General features: G+C 51.4%; 7 protein-coding genes across 7 annotated transcripts; 4 read left to right on the forward strand and 3 right to left on the reverse strand.

The window, feature by feature from the left end:
• Positions 1–1,980: 1,980 nt before the first annotated feature.
• Positions 1,981–2,747, reverse strand: GGS25DRAFT_486588 (thioesterase family protein). The gene has a single exon (XM_049260646.1). The coding sequence runs from the start codon at positions 2,527–2,529 to the stop codon at positions 2,047–2,049; it is 483 nt and encodes a 160-aa protein (XP_049117848.1). The 5' UTR covers positions 2,530–2,747; the 3' UTR covers positions 1,981–2,046.
• A 512-nt stretch (positions 2,748–3,259) lies between these two features.
• On the forward strand, positions 3,260–4,313 carry GGS25DRAFT_520680 (uncharacterized protein; the record flags this gene model as incomplete). Its single annotated transcript, XM_049263919.1, has 3 exons — positions 3,260–3,475; positions 3,531–3,730; positions 3,788–4,313. The coding sequence occupies 3 exons, from the start codon at positions 3,260–3,262 to the stop codon at positions 4,311–4,313; spliced, it is 942 nt and encodes a 313-aa protein (XP_049117849.1).
• A 1,917-nt stretch (positions 4,314–6,230) lies between these two features.
• Positions 6,231–8,290, forward strand: GGS25DRAFT_237521 (FAD binding domain protein). Its single transcript, XM_049257074.1, has 3 exons — positions 6,231–7,120; positions 7,213–7,594; positions 7,691–8,290. Exons 1-3 carry the CDS (start codon positions 6,628–6,630, stop codon positions 8,049–8,051), a joined length of 1,236 nt encoding a protein of 411 aa, XP_049117850.1. The 5' UTR covers positions 6,231–6,627; the 3' UTR covers positions 8,052–8,290.
• On the forward strand, positions 8,291–10,000 carry GGS25DRAFT_237545 (Mg-dependent DNase). Its single transcript, XM_049257075.1, has 2 exons — positions 8,291–8,610; positions 8,673–10,000. The coding sequence occupies exons 1-2, from the start codon at positions 8,530–8,532 to the stop codon at positions 9,597–9,599; spliced, it is 1,008 nt and encodes a 335-aa protein (XP_049117851.1). The 5' UTR covers positions 8,291–8,529; the 3' UTR covers positions 9,600–10,000.
• On the forward strand, positions 9,971–13,343 carry GGS25DRAFT_237569 (uncharacterized protein). The gene is made up of 5 exons (XM_049257076.1): positions 9,971–10,114; positions 10,226–11,007; positions 11,142–12,672; positions 12,832–12,938; positions 13,015–13,343. Exons 2-4 carry the CDS (start codon positions 10,402–10,404, stop codon positions 12,924–12,926), a joined length of 2,232 nt encoding a protein of 743 aa, XP_049117852.1. The 5' UTR covers positions 9,971–10,114; positions 10,226–10,401; the 3' UTR covers positions 12,927–12,938; positions 13,015–13,343.
• Positions 13,344–13,683: 340 nt separating this feature from the next.
• On the reverse strand, positions 13,684–14,953 carry GGS25DRAFT_520684 (uncharacterized protein; the record flags this gene model as incomplete). Its single annotated transcript, XM_049263920.1, has 2 exons — positions 13,684–14,777; positions 14,905–14,953. The coding sequence occupies 2 exons, from the start codon at positions 14,951–14,953 to the stop codon at positions 13,684–13,686; spliced, it is 1,143 nt and encodes a 380-aa protein (XP_049117853.1).
• A 134-nt stretch (positions 14,954–15,087) lies between these two features.
• GGS25DRAFT_486605 (UBC-like protein) lies at positions 15,088–16,601 on the reverse strand. Its single transcript, XM_049260647.1, has 4 exons — positions 16,153–16,601; positions 16,005–16,084; positions 15,739–15,944; positions 15,088–15,666 (listed from the first exon to the last, which is right to left on the reverse strand). Exons 1-4 carry the CDS (start codon positions 16,223–16,225, stop codon positions 15,597–15,599), a joined length of 429 nt encoding a protein of 142 aa, XP_049117854.1. The 5' UTR covers positions 16,226–16,601; the 3' UTR covers positions 15,088–15,596.
• Between the last annotated feature and the right edge of the window lie 37 nt (positions 16,602–16,638).

Consider the following 16,638-nt stretch of genomic DNA (forward strand, 5'->3'; position numbering starts at 1 on the left):
ATATGGATGTGGTGGAGCTAGGTTAGGTAAGTATGTACTTTTATCATGGCTCTTGGCAAATGATCTATCTTGGGCTCGAAGTCTAGGCCATCTTAGAATGATGCAGCATGCTTGATCTAGAGTGCTTCTCAAGCTAGTCATGAGCTGAGCAGAACAATCCACTGGTTAGACCACTGAGAAGCTTCAACGATCTGTCGATGCCTACCTAGCGTACGCCTTGCTATACTGATAGAAGATGATCATATAGATGCTTCCGCCGGCCTTCATGCGCCTCGAAACAAGATCCCCCTTTATATGGTTCCTACACCACTTCGTTGATACACGAAAGCAGAGGTGGGCCTCTTAGATTCGGTTTGGTTCAAGGCCTGATGCACTAGAACATGCCACTAAGGACGATTTCGATGAACATTCTTCTATGAGGAAGTCTTCCTCGTGATCGAGGTGCTTCATACCGTCTCGGGATACGGAGCCTCAGAAAACCCATTACCCAGTTGAGGTTATGCACATAGGCAGTTAGTTAGTAGGCGATGTTGCTCTCGTATCTTTGGAGCCCATCCAACAGTCCTGCCTAGTATAGAATGAGGTATATTTAGGGCATAACATACAAGGTGCCTCGAAGCTTCCATAAACCATTCACTACCTAAGGTACCGACATGCCTAGACACACACGTAGTACTAAAAATGGGTCTAAGACATGATGCTACCCCTTTCGATATTCACCACCCTCCGCCTCCGCGGCGGGAAAAATCATCTTTCAGGGTCACATATGTCGGAGTTGGATGTACCCAACCCCGGGAGGCGGACTATAACGTACACCTATAGTGCCATCCAGCACTGAGACCTCACATCTGATCCAGGCCTATTTCCCACTACATAGAATGCCATAACCGGCCTATATCTCGGTCTATAGGACTGTTAGATGGGTTATGAAGGCGGCACCAAATACTACCTATATGTACTGGACTAGATGTACCAACACTCCTATAAACCACTCACTACTAGGTACGCGTTAGCCATATGTACGCCATGATGCTCCGCCTTGGCATATTCATGCCCTTCCCCTCTCTCCGCGGTGGAAAACAACCTATGTCCCTTCTTTAGACGGGAAGCATCATATCTCAGAGTCACATGTGGCATGAGAGGATGTGCCTGACCTCGGGAGACTCTAAACCGACCTACCCAGGTACCTAAAGTAGCCCCTAGAACTTAAGACTTTAAACTACCTAGGTAAGAAGTGAATATATACCCAGCAAGCTTAGTATTTGAGAATTCACTAGGTTGGTAGGTGTAAGTCGCCCTCAGCGGAGGCTACTAGATAGTTAGGTAGGCATTCTTGGTAGTTTAGCAACATCGTCTATATTCAACACTCCACATTTAACACTCCTCAAGCTGTATACCCTCCCGCTCTTAGATCACTCCTGAATGGGAACACTGTCATAGCCGTGGAATAATCGGTGGAATATGGTGCTGTTTGGAAGTGTGGAGTTTGGAGTGTGGGGTATGACTTCAAGAGGTAGGAAGAAGGGAAGGGGAACGGAATGCCGTTTGAGCACTGGCATGTCCAAGGAATTAACGTTATCCGGGGAGTACTTAGGTCGTTGGCGATGCTGGTACCCGTCACTAGGATCTCGCAAAGAGGTGTCTCACATGTAGGTAGGTATCCGTCGGCTTTACATCCGTGATACAGATCGATCTATATCTAGTGCCCCCACTCTGCAGACAAAGACTTCCCGTCTATCTTCTAGAACCTCGACTGGCCCCTTGACCAAACCCGTCTATAGACCTAAGTACCCACAACAACACATGGCATTCCGTGAAAACGCTTTTCTTCCCGCGGCTCCCGATATGCTACCATGCTCCATCTATCTAGAAGGTCTAACCACATACTCTGGGTAACAAACCCGGTCTAGCGTCGAAACGATACCAACCTTCTCCCCCCCCCCCTCTTGATTCAACCCTGAACAAAAAAAAAAGGGGGGGGGGGGGGGGGGGGGGGGGGGGAAGAAGCTTGAAAACAGAGCTCCACAACTGCAAGACCATCCCCCATCACTGGCGCTGCCTAACAAACTTCGTATGCGAGCCATTCGCAACCACCGGCCCCGCGACCCCATCGACCACCTTCGCAATGACGATCCTCGTGAACGCCAGCGACCCGCCCACCTTATCCGCGCAAGCCGTCACCTCGATCTCGTCGCCCTCCGCCGCCGACGACAGATACGAGACGTGGATGTCGGCGGAAACCCCCGTGCGGCGCCGCAGGTCCCAGGTGGCGATCGCCATGCCGCCGGCCCAGTCGACGAGCGCCGCGGACACGGCGCCGTGGATGCCGCCGCCCGAGTTCATGTGGTTGCGCGTCAGCGCGAGGCGCGCCGTCACGGAGCCCTTGGTCGCGGACACGATCCGCACGTCAGAGAGCAGGAAGTTGTAGATGGCCGAGTTGGGGAGCTGTGTGGCGACGAGGTCCTCGATGTGCGATTTGAGCAGTAAGTTCGAGTCCTCGTGGGGCGGGGCGGCGGCGTTGGACCCCATAATTGTTACCGAGTAGACGAATGGTAATAATTTGGAAGGTAGTGTGTTTTGGTGGAGGTTTTTTTTTTTCTGTTTTTAAGGAGAAGATGTATTATGAACACAGTCTAATGGGTCTATATATACTATGAAAAAAGAAATAGAGAAGAAAAGTACGAGATGAGATGAGGTATAAATCAACGGGGACGGCATTCTACGATACTAGAAATTGTTGAGAGTTGTTGAATTTGACTTGGTTGTACTACTTAGTAAGTAAGTCTCGGAATGACTAATTAGACAGCTGTGAGACAGGTGTATTGCCTCTGCTGCCACTTGACTATTAGGCACCCTAACCTAGGCAGGCATCTGGGGAGGGATAGATGGTGTCGGTGAACACAGGTATACTTGCTTAACTAAACACCACGTTTACCAAAATATCAAAAATATGTCCACAACGGACAACTGTGTCCTTACACAACCTTACAGCTAGCACCATCAGCGCATGCCGAAAAAGTCTATGTCCAGCCTTACCCTAAGTGGAGGCTGGCCGAAGCCACGAGCTCCGGTCTCAACCCTCTAGCAGCGGAAGCTCAAGACGCCAAGGTCCGGAAACGCCTGACGCGAGATGCCGCCAACAAGATGATCCATTACATTTCCAGGCCCGTTGGTCCTGCCCCATGACAGCTTGGCCCAGTGCGAGTATTCGCGGCAATCCTTCCGATATTGGCGTACTGATACATTGCGTGCCGACAACATGGACGGCAACACCACGGAGGAGCGCAAAGTCATATACGTTGCCGACCCGCCCCGGATACGCCATCCCATGCGCTTCATGGACAATTGGGCCCAGGCAAATCTTCCTCCTGACCAGGTGCCGAGCTGCGGGCCGCTGCGTGCACCGTCGGCAGACGATCTTATCAAATACATGAGCGTCTTCTACCACGGCTTCACGGTTTCCCGCTCCCCTACAGTACGTGCCATACATGGATTCGGACAGCGATAAAGTTCGAGCCGCTCTCCCCTAGGGGAAGTACTGCACCCCCCTCTGCGACCAGCCATCGCCTGATGGCATCTTCCGGCGGGCAGCTCCACCTCCTGGATCTTATCGGAGCCGGAGACGATATGATGCCGCCCGGCGCCTACGCGCTCGTGCTGCTTATCCACCACGATATGTTCCAACGCGGCGACGAGAAAAGTCTTCCACGAGAGCGGGAGTTGGGGCCGTGTTCGCAGTGATATATCGACCGATAGATTACACCCCTATCTAGACCAGACTGCGCAGATCGACCGACCGCACGCACGCGTGGCCTGCGTCCCATTGTAAATCCTACGTCGACAGTATTTGCGCAGCCGACGGCCTTCCGCCCGGAGTAGCATCGAATAGCGAGGAAGCGGTCGTTCGCGGGCCGTTGTGGGCTGCCGTGGAAGCGGCACGTAGCCTCCATCAAGCCCCCGATACCGCGGAACGCCTGTCCGATGTGTGGTTCTCCAGAGTAGCAAGGGCGGCGGTGCGCAAGCTGGGCACTTGTTTCTGGCTCAGCCGTTGTACCTACTATGCGTGCGTCATGCAGAGCACCGCGGGGTTGGCGGAAGGCGCTCGGCACCCGCCGTGCCTGTGTCCCGTCTGCTTGGCCAAGGTCTCGCACTTGGTTGTTTGCAAAGTGCAGAAAGGGGATGAGGCGGGCAAGGAGGCGTATGTGAGGGAGAAGTATCGAGCGATCGCGGATTGCTGCGAGGCGTGGGCGGAGGCCGACTTGTTTGCGGGATACCAGGCGTGGATTCTTGAGAGGCTTAAGGAACTTGAATGATGAAAAGGTCGCATTATGAAAAAAAAAAAAAAAGGTAAGTATTATGAATGGGAAAAGGGTGTTACGATTTATTTATCTTTCCTGGGAGAAATAACCGAGCTTTTCAATGGCTCCTTGTTGTGTTTACTACCTAGTACCTATCACGCCTTGTTTTACTCCTACCAACCGTATGGTCAGCGCGCGCCGAGGCTCTTTGGGACATGAGAAAGAATAATTCGATCAATTGGTAGCTGGGCGATATCTGACGGGTTGTTAGTATCGCACTGAAGAGAGTTGACCGGAACCGAAGAAGCTTACCCGACGTTTTTAAGATTCACCCCCTTTTCGCGGTTCGATGAGGATCACGGCATGCTCTTCAGTCTCACCCCTCTAAGACCAGCCGGCGGAGCTCTCGATTTCCTCCATAGATTCACAGAGCCCATTTAAGCTCAGTCAAATCCTGCCGTGTATCGGTTTTCGGAAATTTCCCTTGGCTGAGGTGTGGATTGAGCGCATTCGTAAACCCTCTAGATTAGATTTGTCTTCCAGCGTCGCCGGGGCTTCCACTTCTTCTTGAGTATCCTGACTGAGACAACGCCAACTACCAGGACGTAGAAGACGCAAAAGCCCATAGAAATATAATCGGCCCAGTTCATTGTGAGTTGATTGCTGGGAACTGGTTTTGGTTGAATTTGTTGTCGCAATGGGTATTTGGTTGCGTTGTACGCGTTGAGGAAGGGTTGCAGAGTTTGAAGTTGAACGCCGTGGAGATGCTGCCTACACAGACCAAGTCAGAAGGTGCAGAGCTTATATATATATTCGGCTTGAGCTAGCGTTGCTAGGCAGTCAGATCTGTAGGAAATTTAATCGTTGTTGTTTCTAAGAGTGAATCACCGCGACAAAAAATGAGACGAAAATTGAAAGGGTGATTCTTTAGACCTTTCTAACCTTAGGTTCTGTCAAATGCGTTAGTTTCTAGATTTAGCGATTATGTGATATAATGAATAGCACCCTAGAACCTGAGGCATCAAACATAAAAGCAGGTATCACATTGCGAAAGTATTGGATCAAATCATTGTTGTCATTTTTTGGGGGTTTTTTTCTATGCTGAACCCCTGAGTTCTAAGGTTCCCAAGTTGAAATGTTAATAGGGGTAGCTCAACACGATTTTCTGACCTCTACAAAAACCCAAAAAACGCCATAAGCACTATATGGTAATAAATAACGTATAAACTCATTTTTCGACAATAAGCGAATGCGATTATCACCACAGTAACATTCGAATCAAAATATCGATTATTCGCAACCCAACTCAGCACCAACGGTGAGTAGATCGGAGATGCGAACTCGGAGACGGTCTCGGCCCGGAGCTCGTATCGCCGACGTTGCTGAGTTTCCGATGATAACTATAGAATGACGATCTGTAAGTATGGACTCCTTTGCTTTCTCCATTTTTAACGCTTAGCAAAGGATAAGTAAGAATGCTATTGCCGCTCTCGTAATATGTGTAGCGACGGGACATTGCATCATAGTGCGGCCCGGCTTTCTGCCCGAGACTTGGTAGATTCGACGAAACGCCATTATTGTCCTATATACATACACCTACCAGGTACCTATTAGGTAGTCCGCTAGGTATTCCGTATATTCAACTCGCCTCTCTGTGTTATCAACACCTATAGTCAAGGCAACCTCATTTGAGAATTACCAAGCGGGACGTAGCGTAGGACTGAGGCACCCATACAACCTGGACATTACCTAAACATTTGATCCCATGAAAAGGAGGCTGATATTCGTCTATCTCGAGAACTACTCGCGTGGATGGAGCATAGCATGGGTTTCGTTTCAAATTACATGGCCTGTATAGATGGCTAGTTCAAATGATGGCACTACCAAGACGCCAAAAGCAATGATAATAGTATGCCTACTATGATATTATCATGTGTAGCTAAGGTAGTAGGTACCTGAGTATACTACGTGCATGCGTGCATATAGGCTTGAATAGTGCTGATAGCTCTACCATTTTGTTTGGCTCAGACTGTGAGCTCGGAGATTCGAGATGCTCGGTCTTTCTTGACAGCACCTAACCAACAACCAAGTAGCGTCACCCCCCCCCCTGATGCGCCTAGTCACAGCATGGCAACTATATCAAGATTTGAGATGAACATCGGGAAAGAAATGGCGTTGTTGTATATAAAGATAGATAGGTAGCCATCGCTCTACTGCCTACCAAGCAAGTTTCTTTCCACCGTGAAAAGGTAAAATTATTTACCTGCTACCCCTTGTTAAAAGACTCTTTAAGATAGCCTCGACTATCACTCCCCACAAGCTCTTCACCATGGGCGGCGAAACCCAACCCCTCAACATCATCATAATCGGCTCCGGCCTCGCCGGCCTCGCCGCCGCCCGAGTCCTACGAGAAAAACACCGCGTGACCGTGTACGAGCGTCACGAGCCCTCGACCGCGACCGGCGGGCAAGGTATCGCGAACTTTCCCAACGCCATCAAGATCATGCGGCAGCTCGGGTTCGACGCCGCACGAACGGGGTCGGTCCCGATCCAGGGGTTCCGCACGCTGGACAAGCGCGCGAACCTCGTGTACGACAGCGAGTTCCCGTTCGAGGAGCGCTTCGGTGCCCCGGCGCTGTCGCACATGCGCGTGGACTTTCGGACGGAGCTGCTGCGGCTGGCGACGGCGCCGTCGGGGGAGCTGGGGATTGGGGGCGAGCCGGCGAGGGTGGTTTTTAGGAATGGCGGGAGGGATGTTGATGCGGAGGCGGGGGAGGTCGTGCTGGATGATGGGACGAGGGATAGGGCGGATGTGGTGATCGGTAAGTGACCCCCTTTGATGTGGCACTACGTATTCAACACTACCTGGATAAGGAATCTTAGGAGATTCGGTTCGCTAACCAGGAGGCCCAAGTGGCGGACGGCATCCACTCGCGCCTGCGCCCCAGCATCGCCGGCCCCGACTGTCCTACGCCCAAAAAGAGCGGTCTGACATGCTGCCGCGTCGCCGTCTCCGCCCAGCAAGCCATCTCCGCCCTAGGCCATCTGCCCACATGGTGGGAAGAGCAGAAACAAAGCGGCGAGCAGCGGATCCTGGTGTTCGAGGCACAAGACGGGTCTGACCGCATCATGGTCGTGTACGGGCTGCGCGACCTCAGCTACATGAACATGTCGTGCATCTTTGCCACGAAGGAGGAGAGGGAGAGCACGACGAACTCCTGGTTTGCGGAGGGCGATCGCCAGGAGATGTTGGATATCTTTGCGGACTTCGACACTAGTTTAGTGTCGCTCCTTGGGTAAGTCTTTTGCGGCAGTACTTTTTCTTGTTCATAAATGTGTGTGTGTGTGTGTGTGAGGATTCGAGATCATACCAACTAACGGCCCCCAAAAAGCGTGGCAACCGAAGTAAAGCTCTGGGAGCTCCAAGACCTCGAGCCCCTAGACACCTGGGTAGCCGGGCGCGCCATCCTCATCGGCGACGCGGCTCACGCGTTGACGCCGATGCAGGGCCAGGGTGCCAATCTGGGGATCGAGGATGCTGAAGCGTTTCGGCTCTTGATGGAGCCCGGCGTGACCCGCGATGATGTGCCCGCGATCCTCAAGCGGATAGAGGCCGTCAGAATGCCCCGTGCCACGGCTGTCCTCCACAACACGAGAGCGATGAGCCGTGGTATTAAAGGAGAGGAGAGATATCGGTGTATGGATGAAAATTGCACATATGATGGAATCTCTGAGGCTATCAAGGGCCGTTGAATGTCTGCTGGGAAGAAATATTTCTCATAGTCCCCTGTTCAGGGGTTGAAGATTTATGTCGCATGTACTACCTTGGTAGGTACCTAGTACCGAGTAGGAGCCACGAAGAGAAGATTCTGTCGATTTTGTGTTGCTATGTGGTGACAGTGTTAATATATACTGCAAAAGAAGATCGTTGATACCTATCCCGTCGTTATTTAGCAGAATGATACGAAACTACCCTGATGGTGTTGGCGCACTTTTCTTGGCGACCTTTATCGCATTAAAGCACCTATAGAAAGGCGGGGGGAGCTGGAGCAGTTCAGTTGCCATTTTAGGGCTCAAGGAAAAAGTGAAGAGCGATGTTGCATACTGTTATCAAACTGGACTTCAAATGACACATATCTCAACTGAACGACACCTACCTTGTATATGAAAAATTCTGATACTACTGTTTACCTGCATTTGGGTACATTATCATTATCATCGCTGGGTTGACATGGCGTGTGGAAAGTTAGATATGACTGGCTTGCCTCAAAAGGCCCCTCCTAAGCCCTCCAAACCACTACAGTATGCTGATGTAGGTGTACTTACAGTACCATACTGACTCTACCTCGGTTCTGCGCTCAAACATCTGAATAGGTTGCTGTTACCGCTACGGCCAATGAGTTTGACGGCTGCTATCGAAACAAGAAATATCACCCAGCTGATTTCTCAAACACACTCGATCGCGCCCTAGCAGCGGGCGTAGGGAAGGTGATGCTAACAGGCATGTCCCTATCCGACGTGCCTGTAAATCTTGCCATAGCGCAATCCCGGCCAAATCAATGCTTTATCACGATAGGAGTTCATCCATATCACGCTGCAGAGCTCGGTGCCGAAGACCAGTCACACTTGCAAAAGCTAGCAGATAGCCTGGGAGCAGCTCTCGCTCTGACACCTTGCCCTGTAGCGGCTTTTGGTGAACTGGGACTCGATTATGACCGGCTCAATCATGCATCAAAGGACGTCCAGATTCGCGCATTCAAGGCACAGTTGGATCTGTTCGTAGCAAACGAATGGGACCTACCCTTGTTCCTACACTGTCGCGCAGCATTTGACGACTTCGTCGACATCATTAGACCTTATCTCGGGCGACTGCCAAGAAGCGGCCTAGTGCATAGCTTTGTCGGCTCTACAGGCCAGATGGAAGCACTTGTTGGGATGGGCTTGGATGTTAGCGTCAACGGGTTCAGCTTCCAGGACCGGGAGAGTCTAGGGATGGTAGCCGCGATCCCGCTGAAGCGATTGCAGATCGAGACCGATGCTCCGTGGGGAGAAATAAAAAGTAGTAGCGAAGTCGCGAAACTATACCTTGCCAACGCCGCACCGTTGCCGGCTAGCAAGAAGCGAGATAAATGGGATGCAACGTGCATGGTCAAGGAGAGAAATGAGAGCTGTGCCATCGAGAGGGTGGCTTACGTGGTGGCTGGTCTGAAAGGGATAACTGTTGATGAAGTTGCCGAAGCTGCATGGAGGAATAGCGTTGCGATGTTCGGCTTTGGTCTATTGCCTACTACTAGTACCTAGGGGTAATAGGGTAATAGGCGATGAAGATTTATGAAGAGCTTCTTCTACTCGCCACTTAGGATGCTTAACTGCGAAGCTGCCAAGTAATACTATCTAGGGTAGTTCAAGCTGATCAACTATTTCTAGACTAGTATATGAATAGCTCCTATTCTCGAGCTGCTTGGCATTCCTACTTGGCATACATATCTATGCATTTGGGTCTGGGACTGGGCACCGGCCTGAGGTTTGATCCGATCCGTCATTACACTGAAGAGAAGCTTATACTACTAGTAGTAACAGCACGTGAAATATGCCGTGTACCATGAGACTGTCGAATCAGAGGAACGGAATCATGAACGCGGAATGATCGCGAGACTCACCGTCTGAACCGCAAAAATGTTCACTAATCATCAAATAAATTCCCGACTTTTTGGTTCCCATTGATCTGTGCACACTGCACATTACCCAAAACCTATCCAATTCGATAATCTGGTACTAAAATACTTACGGAGAAGCACCGGAGGAATTTACTCAGTGTAAGAGCTAAGAGCTAAGCAGAGCAAGCCGGTTTTAGTTGGTCCCAAAAGATCAAGTCCCTACGCTCGCCGCTCGGTACTAATACTTGGGGATTTTTTGGAGGCATCCAGTGTGGAAAGAAAAAGCAAGCTTAGATATCAGGGCTTGATTGATCCAAGTCAATCACGTCAGCTCTTTTAGGGGGTTGTGAAGGGGAAGAGAGCAAGAAGGGAGGCGTCTTCGAGTTTTTCTGCGTTTATGCGCGACATGGACACAGGACACTTATTAATTCTTCCTCATCTCTTCAATGTCCCAGCCAAACACCGACAATCAGACGCAATATTATGGGGGCAACCTGCACGACCTGCATGGCCATCGGGAATATTCTAATCAGCCCTACCCCGGATATAATAATGACTTGCTGTCGCAACCCCTCCGGGCCACGCCAATACCGCCTTTGGCGTCCAATGCCTATCTTCATCCTTCTTCTGGTTCATCACAACTTCACAACAGCTTGAATGAAACTTCGGATTCATCCGTTGATATACCGTTAGTGCAGCACACTTCTTGGGATAGCGGAGCACAATCTGTTTCCCAGACACGGAGCACCAATTTTCAACAAACTGCTGGTGGGACATCCGCATCAGTACCGAAAGCATCGTCAATGCGGCACCATCCTTCTGATTTACCTGTACTTGGCGTTGAGCAATATGGTAGCGGGCGCTCTGCGAAAAGACCTGCTGCCAAGGCAAATATAAAGACCAAGACCACAGCTATTCCTAGTGACACTACTCGCATTTCGAAGAAGCGAGGGAGACGACGAACAGAGGCGGAGCAAACAGATTCAGCAGAGGAGCCGAAAAGGACAAGAGGTCGCCCACGACTTGAAACCAAAGACCAGACGCCAACCGAGGTTAGTGGACCGCTTTATTTATGTCTGCCATCTATGTTTGTTCTTGTGGGACTATCTAAGACACACGGGTTCGCAAAGTTATATGCTGAATGATGTATATCTTATTCATACCCTTATACTTACGTCTAACCTAGCGTCGACGGACTCAAATTCGACTTGCGCAGAGGGCGTACCGTAATCGGAAGGAAAATGCCATCACTGACCTACAGGCGAAAATCAACGATCTCAAGGATGTGAATTCCGAAATTAATAACGCATACCGGAATTTATTTGACTTCGCATCTCAAAGTGGGCTCTTGTCTCAGGCGCCTGAATTTGGACAGCAACTACAAAGGCTCCAAACGCTCGTCGACCGAACGCAGAAGGAAAGTCCCAAGACCAGTGACCTGGGCAGTCCAGAAGAGAACGCGGACGATGACCTGCAGGAAGTTGACGAGGTTGAAGAATTACCCCAGTTCAATGACGACCCGGTATCTTCTTCGCAGGGGGAAAGCCAGACGTCGCAGCAGCAGCAGCAGCTATGGGGTGGACTAATGGTATCTCACGAGCCGCAAATCCAACAGGGACCATCAGGTAGTGCATCGAATTTTCAGCATCAAGCACACGAGTATGAGGTTATCACCGCCCCGACCCTTGAAAATGCGAGTTTTCCGCCAAACCTGGCCATTGACATGAACTTCATGAACCCCGCGGATTCCTCCTGGGCGCAGCACCCGTGGAACCGTCTCACCGGGCCCCGGACCATGTCTTTTAACGAGTGGACATTTGCCCGGAGGCTGCACCGCCACGCATCCGAACGCGCGGGGGCTCTCATCAACATGCCCAATCCGCCGCCGGCGAAGTTCTCGCGGGTGTTTGGCTTCGTCATGTTGTTTGAGACAATCGAGGAGATTCGAACGCGGACCGCAGCGACGATAAGACGCATCCACGACGAGCCCCTGAGCTACTGGGAACACCCTTTCCACAGACTCGGCGGCTCCGGCACGCACTACGCCGGCCAGCCGTCGAGTCTCTCGGGATCATCGAGTTACGAAAGCTCCGGGTACGCCATGGGCCCCTTTAACGAGCGGACAACCAGGGTGCGCGATACGCTGCTAGGCGCCTCCCAGTACATCAACATGACGGGCTGGGAAGGGACGTGGTACGACTCGGGCGAGGTCGAGACGTACCTCGCGCAGAACGGGATAATGATCCACTCGGCAGCGGATATCGAAACTGTCGAGGTGCAGCCCGGCGCATTTTCCGACCAGGACGCCCAGCCGCAGATCCAGCTGATGCAGACGATCCCGCCGCATGCCGTCCCCACGCACCACGGAACCCCGTCCTTCGACCACGGACTGTCGTCCCACATGCCGCCACAGCAAGCGGGCGGCTCGGCCTACCAAACTAGATCCGACATGAGTAGTAGCAGCGCCATCAACAACAATAACGTCCCCACGACGCACGACGGCTCGTGGCACCCCATCTCCGTCACCTCGAGTCTGTACGGGGAAGCCCAGACCGTGCAGGGCGGTATGCCGGCGTACACAGGCCTCGACAACATGGCGGCCAACGTCTTCCCGAACTCCACGTCGTATCTCTTCCCACACCACGAATCTGGTGCTGCGACGATGCCGCCCGCGGTCCCGCGGAGGGTTATGCTGGATGTCAATTCTTTTATCGACAGTGAGTCCCCCTTTTCCCTATCCGCTTCTCCTAACCCTATCCACCCTTCCCAGAACACAAAAGGGGAGGGGGGAGAAGAAAGGAAAGGAAAGGAAAGGAAAGGAAAGGCTCCAAAACAGGTGTACAAGAACCTATGACTAACCGTGTACTCCCTTATAGAACTATTATCCCACGCGACTTGTCTCGGGCGCGCCCCCGCTTTCCGACCGCGAGATATCGTGAAGGCGTTTTGGGAGGCCGTGATTGCGGATTGATTGATTAACTAGGTAATATCCATGGATCATAGCGATAGCATTAGCTGGTGCTTTTTATTCGCGTTGGGGTACTCATCGTCAACTACAGACATACATACCTAGGTTATATACATACCTACCTAACCTAGGTACTTCCCTATGTTCACGTATACATAGCAAGCCAGGCAGGCAGGCAGGCAGGCAGGCAGACAGGACAAAACACTCCTTTACTCATCGGCGTTATATTACTAGGAACCTTGGAATAGAACAAAGAAACACGGGGCGGGTTCGCAGTGATTTTCCATCTCTACCTATCTTACACCTTATCACATGCAGTACCTAGGGGGTGGTATCGCTGTCTGCGTACATACCTACCTAGGTACCTATACATAATAAGAGCAGAACAACGGTAGATTGGGGATGGTTCTGGGGAATTGGTTGACGGACGTGATATAGATAGACATATCTACCTAGATCTAGATAAAAATAAATGCATATCATATGGATAGATGGATGGCTATACGAAGAGCACGGAGGGGTATATATTCTTGACGCCTACCTAGTACCTACCTCCTTACAAATCTCTCCCTACCACCCTTATCATAACTGGAGGTCTCTAGTCAACAAATAGCCAGCCATAATAACCTACTGGGCATAATACATAACAGTTATCATCAGCCGTCTTCATATGTTCATTCGTTTTTAACGTATTCCCTTTTCAAGCCCAAGCCCAAGCCCAGAGTCCCAATCATTCCCTGCCTACCACCTACCTACCCATCTACCTAGCCTTCTCCAAAATCTTCTTCGTCCACTCGTCCCCCTCCACCTCTTTCATCTTCTCCTCCCACCTCCTCCTCTTCTCCCGCGCCCTCTGCTCCCTCTCCTCAACCAACAACCTCTTCTCCTCCTCGATCAGCCTCCTCATCGCGTCCGCGCGCGCGACCAAGTCATCGCGCTCGGCGTTGAGCTGGTTCTGGACGTAGATGTTGCCATGCTCGAACACCGTCTGCCGGAATGTGTTGCCCGCCCTGAAGTCCTCCTCGATGATCCGCGCCTCGCGGCGCGCCGTCGCGTCGTCGATGAAGGGGGGGTCGCTGTTGCGGTCGTACTCGCCAAGCGCATTATTCCGTCTCTCGCGCGCCTGCTCGATATACATCCCCTGCACGATCCGCTCCCACTCGTCCTCCTGCTCCGCCTCGGGCATCATCTCCTCGAAGACCTCCCTCAGCGTGTCCGTGCGCTGGAGGCGCGTCTTGATCTTCTGGTTCAGCACCCGGCTCAGCACCGCGGGCTGTGGCTTCTTGATCCGCAAGAACGGGTAGTCGGACGCCATGTCGATGTGTGGGATCTTGCGGCGGCCAGACCCGCCGAGCTCGGAGAGGGGCCGCGGGCGCGAAGGGGTCGCGTACACGGGTTTAGGGTGCGGGTTCATTGGCGTGGGGGCGGGCGTGACGTTAACGAAGAGGGGGACGGTGTCGGGGCGCGGGGCGGAGGAGGGTTTGGGGGGGTTGCGCGAGTTGGGGGGGTGGAGTTCCTTCGCGGCGAGGGAGCGGTTGCGCTCCTCGAGGCGCGTGCGCAGGTACTCTATCACGGAGTCATACTCGGGGTTGCCGGTGGGCTTTGGCTTCGCGTTCGCCCTGGGACGTTTGGTGGGAGGGGTGTAGGTGGAGGCGGCGTGGAGGAGAGCTAGGATGCGGTAGCCCGCTTTGAGGGCTGGGTACACAAGCCGTGGGCTGGTGTCTGAGCTGTTACGGCGGAAGGTTCGTCGGACTAGGTGCTTGATTGGATTTCTTGGTCCCCATGCTGTGGCTAGGTCTTCGGGGAGATGAATGCGCGTGGCTTGTTGTAGAAGGTTGCGATAGAGTGCAAAGCCTGGTGGGGGAACATGGTGTCAGTTTAATTATCTAATGCACTTGAATGAAAATATAGATAGATGCATGTTTATATATTGTTATAGAAACGATCCATTATATGTGATATTAAGAATGGGCATACATACATGCTATCCGATGCCGCGAGTTGCGGGCTGGAATCAAGAATAATGGCATGTTGGTATTTAAAGCTCCAGAGCTGTTGCATCATTTTTATTTTAACGGCGATAACTAAACCAATCTGCCAACCCGCCAAGGTACGCTAACAGACGTTCCGATATTGTGGCGGAACCGTTTCCGCGCTAAGCTTTGCTCCACGCGCGATCACGTGCATCTTTCAATATGCTTAAATAGATACCTAGGTACTTCGTAGGTACCTAGTAGATGGATCACTGCATGAGATGGATCATGGATCAATAATTTCATGGTCTACAAGCCATCAGTAGTTCTATGACAGGGAACAGAATATAGAAAATCAACACTTCACAATGTAGAGGGGTAATCGTCGTGTTTCATTTATCGACTATCGGTTAGTGGCCATGGGCTGCCAAAGTTCGATACCGCTTCCCTTAGTCCCTTCCCAAACACTACCTGCTTGCGTGTTGACTTTGGCTGTGCTATGGTATGTATGTAAGAGATAGCCTTCAACGCCGAGGGGTTGGCCTAGCATAGGTGTGCCAAAGGAGAACATATACCATATACTATCATGATCATGTTCACCTTTTTACCAAACACCAGCATGTCGTCATTCAGATCGCGGGTTGTCCACCATCTTTGATTCCTCATGCATCAAGATCGTTCTGTCTTCTGTGCCATTAGTTTAATTGCCAGGATATACCGAGCCCTCAGGTGGCTGGGGCAGCTTCTTGCACTGTCCTGATGCCATGTATCTGAAGTCAAACGAGCATTAGTCATTTGTTGGATTCCACAAATTTGTGCTCAAGAACCTCGACTGTACTAACCTTCGGAGCTCGATTAAGATTGTTTCCATAGTGTTCTCTCGTTTCCAGCTGGCTAGGCAGGGTAATTGGCTTGGGTCCACCACGCCGTTCTTCTGGTTGACACATGGCAGGTTGACTTGGCTGACAAATTTGATGGTGGGCGGCGTATCGGGGTACTGGTCACCGCAGTGCATCTTGACGGAGTAAATTCGGTTCTCGTGTACACTCTACAATATGCGAGGTTAGTACCAAAACTCTACTGGCGAGTGAAGGGGATAGCGACTAACGTGAGGAGGTCCCAAGATCGTGCCATTCCAGTCCGACATCAAGAGATCTTCTGGGTTATCTAACCCGTAAGAGCATGCCTCTATGAAAGATGAATCATCAGTAGGGGTCCAGCAATAAAATATGAGTGTTTATTGGCTCAGAATATACCAGCTCCAAGACCCTTTTCTCCCTTTTCTAGCTCCTCCAGGAGACGGAAGTTTCGAGGGATTTTGGCTCCCATGGTCTCGGTAGTATTGCCGTAGGTATGAGGAAATTTTGTCGCTAAATAGTAAACGCCCCCCGAGCGAGTCAGTTGGCTTGTGAATGTGTTTTGTTGTTGTTGTAGGAAACTGGTCGTTTGAGGTGTAGGAGCGTATGAATTTATGGGAAGGAGATTAAACAGCCTTATGCCTTATGTCGATGGCAACGGCGAACGACTGGTAGTTAGTGGGATGGTGGGGTTTAAGGCCGTTGGGCGCTCGGACGTTGCTACATGTACAGTGCCACTGCCATGTGGTATAGAGGGTACTTAGGTACCTTCCTCGAGTACCTAGCGGCATGCACATCCAATGTGTGGCATTCAATGTTGTGTGCAGCCTGACATCAGTTGAGCTTCCTTGCTGAGGAGCTTTCTTCAATGTTCCTTGCCATCGG

The sequence above is a fragment of the Hypoxylon fragiforme genome (genome assembly GCF_022984875.1).
Source record: "Hypoxylon fragiforme strain CBS 206.31 chromosome Unknown GGS25scaffold_4, whole genome shotgun sequence".
NCBI classification, from domain to species: domain Eukaryota; kingdom Fungi; phylum Ascomycota; class Sordariomycetes; order Xylariales; family Hypoxylaceae; genus Hypoxylon; species Hypoxylon fragiforme.

Bases quoted from the DNA above. Each gene is read 5' to 3' on its own strand.
- GGS25DRAFT_486605 (XM_049260647.1), bottom strand. From the start codon at position 16,225: ATGGGAGCCAAAATCCCTCGAAACTTCCGTCTCCTGGAGGAGCTAGAA. The intron at 16,085-16,152 runs GTATATTCTGAG...CATCTTTCATAG, and splicing joins AGAAAAGGGTCTTGGAGCTG to AGGCATGCTCTTACGGGTTA. The intron at 15,945-16,004 runs GTTAGTCGCTAT...CGCATATTGTAG, and splicing joins CGATCTTGGGACCTCCTCAC to AGTGTACACGAGAACCGAAT.
- GGS25DRAFT_237521 (XM_049257074.1), top strand. From the start codon at position 6,628: ATGGGCGGCGAAACCCAACCCCTCAACATCATCATAATCGGCTCCGGC. The intron at 7,121-7,212 runs GTAAGTGACCCC...AGGAGGCCCAAG, and splicing joins TAGGGCGGATGTGGTGATCG to TGGCGGACGGCATCCACTCG. The intron at 7,595-7,690 runs GTAAGTCTTTTG...GCCCCCAAAAAG, and splicing joins AGTTTAGTGTCGCTCCTTGG to CGTGGCAACCGAAGTAAAGC.
- GGS25DRAFT_237545 (XM_049257075.1), top strand. From the start codon at position 8,530: ATGGCGTGTGGAAAGTTAGATATGACTGGCTTGCCTCAAAAGGCCCCT. The intron at 8,611-8,672 runs GTAGGTGTACTT...ACATCTGAATAG, and splicing joins AACCACTACAGTATGCTGAT to GTTGCTGTTACCGCTACGGC.
- GGS25DRAFT_237569 (XM_049257076.1), top strand. From the start codon at position 10,402: ATGTCCCAGCCAAACACCGACAATCAGACGCAATATTATGGGGGCAAC. The intron at 11,008-11,141 runs GTTAGTGGACCG...CGTCTAACCTAG, and splicing joins AAGACCAGACGCCAACCGAG to CGTCGACGGACTCAAATTCG. The intron at 12,673-12,831 runs GTGAGTCCCCCT...ACTCCCTTATAG, and splicing joins TGTCAATTCTTTTATCGACA to AACTATTATCCCACGCGACT.
- GGS25DRAFT_486588 (XM_049260646.1), bottom strand. From the start codon at position 2,529: ATGGGGTCCAACGCCGCCGCCCCGCCCCACGAGGACTCGAACTTACTG.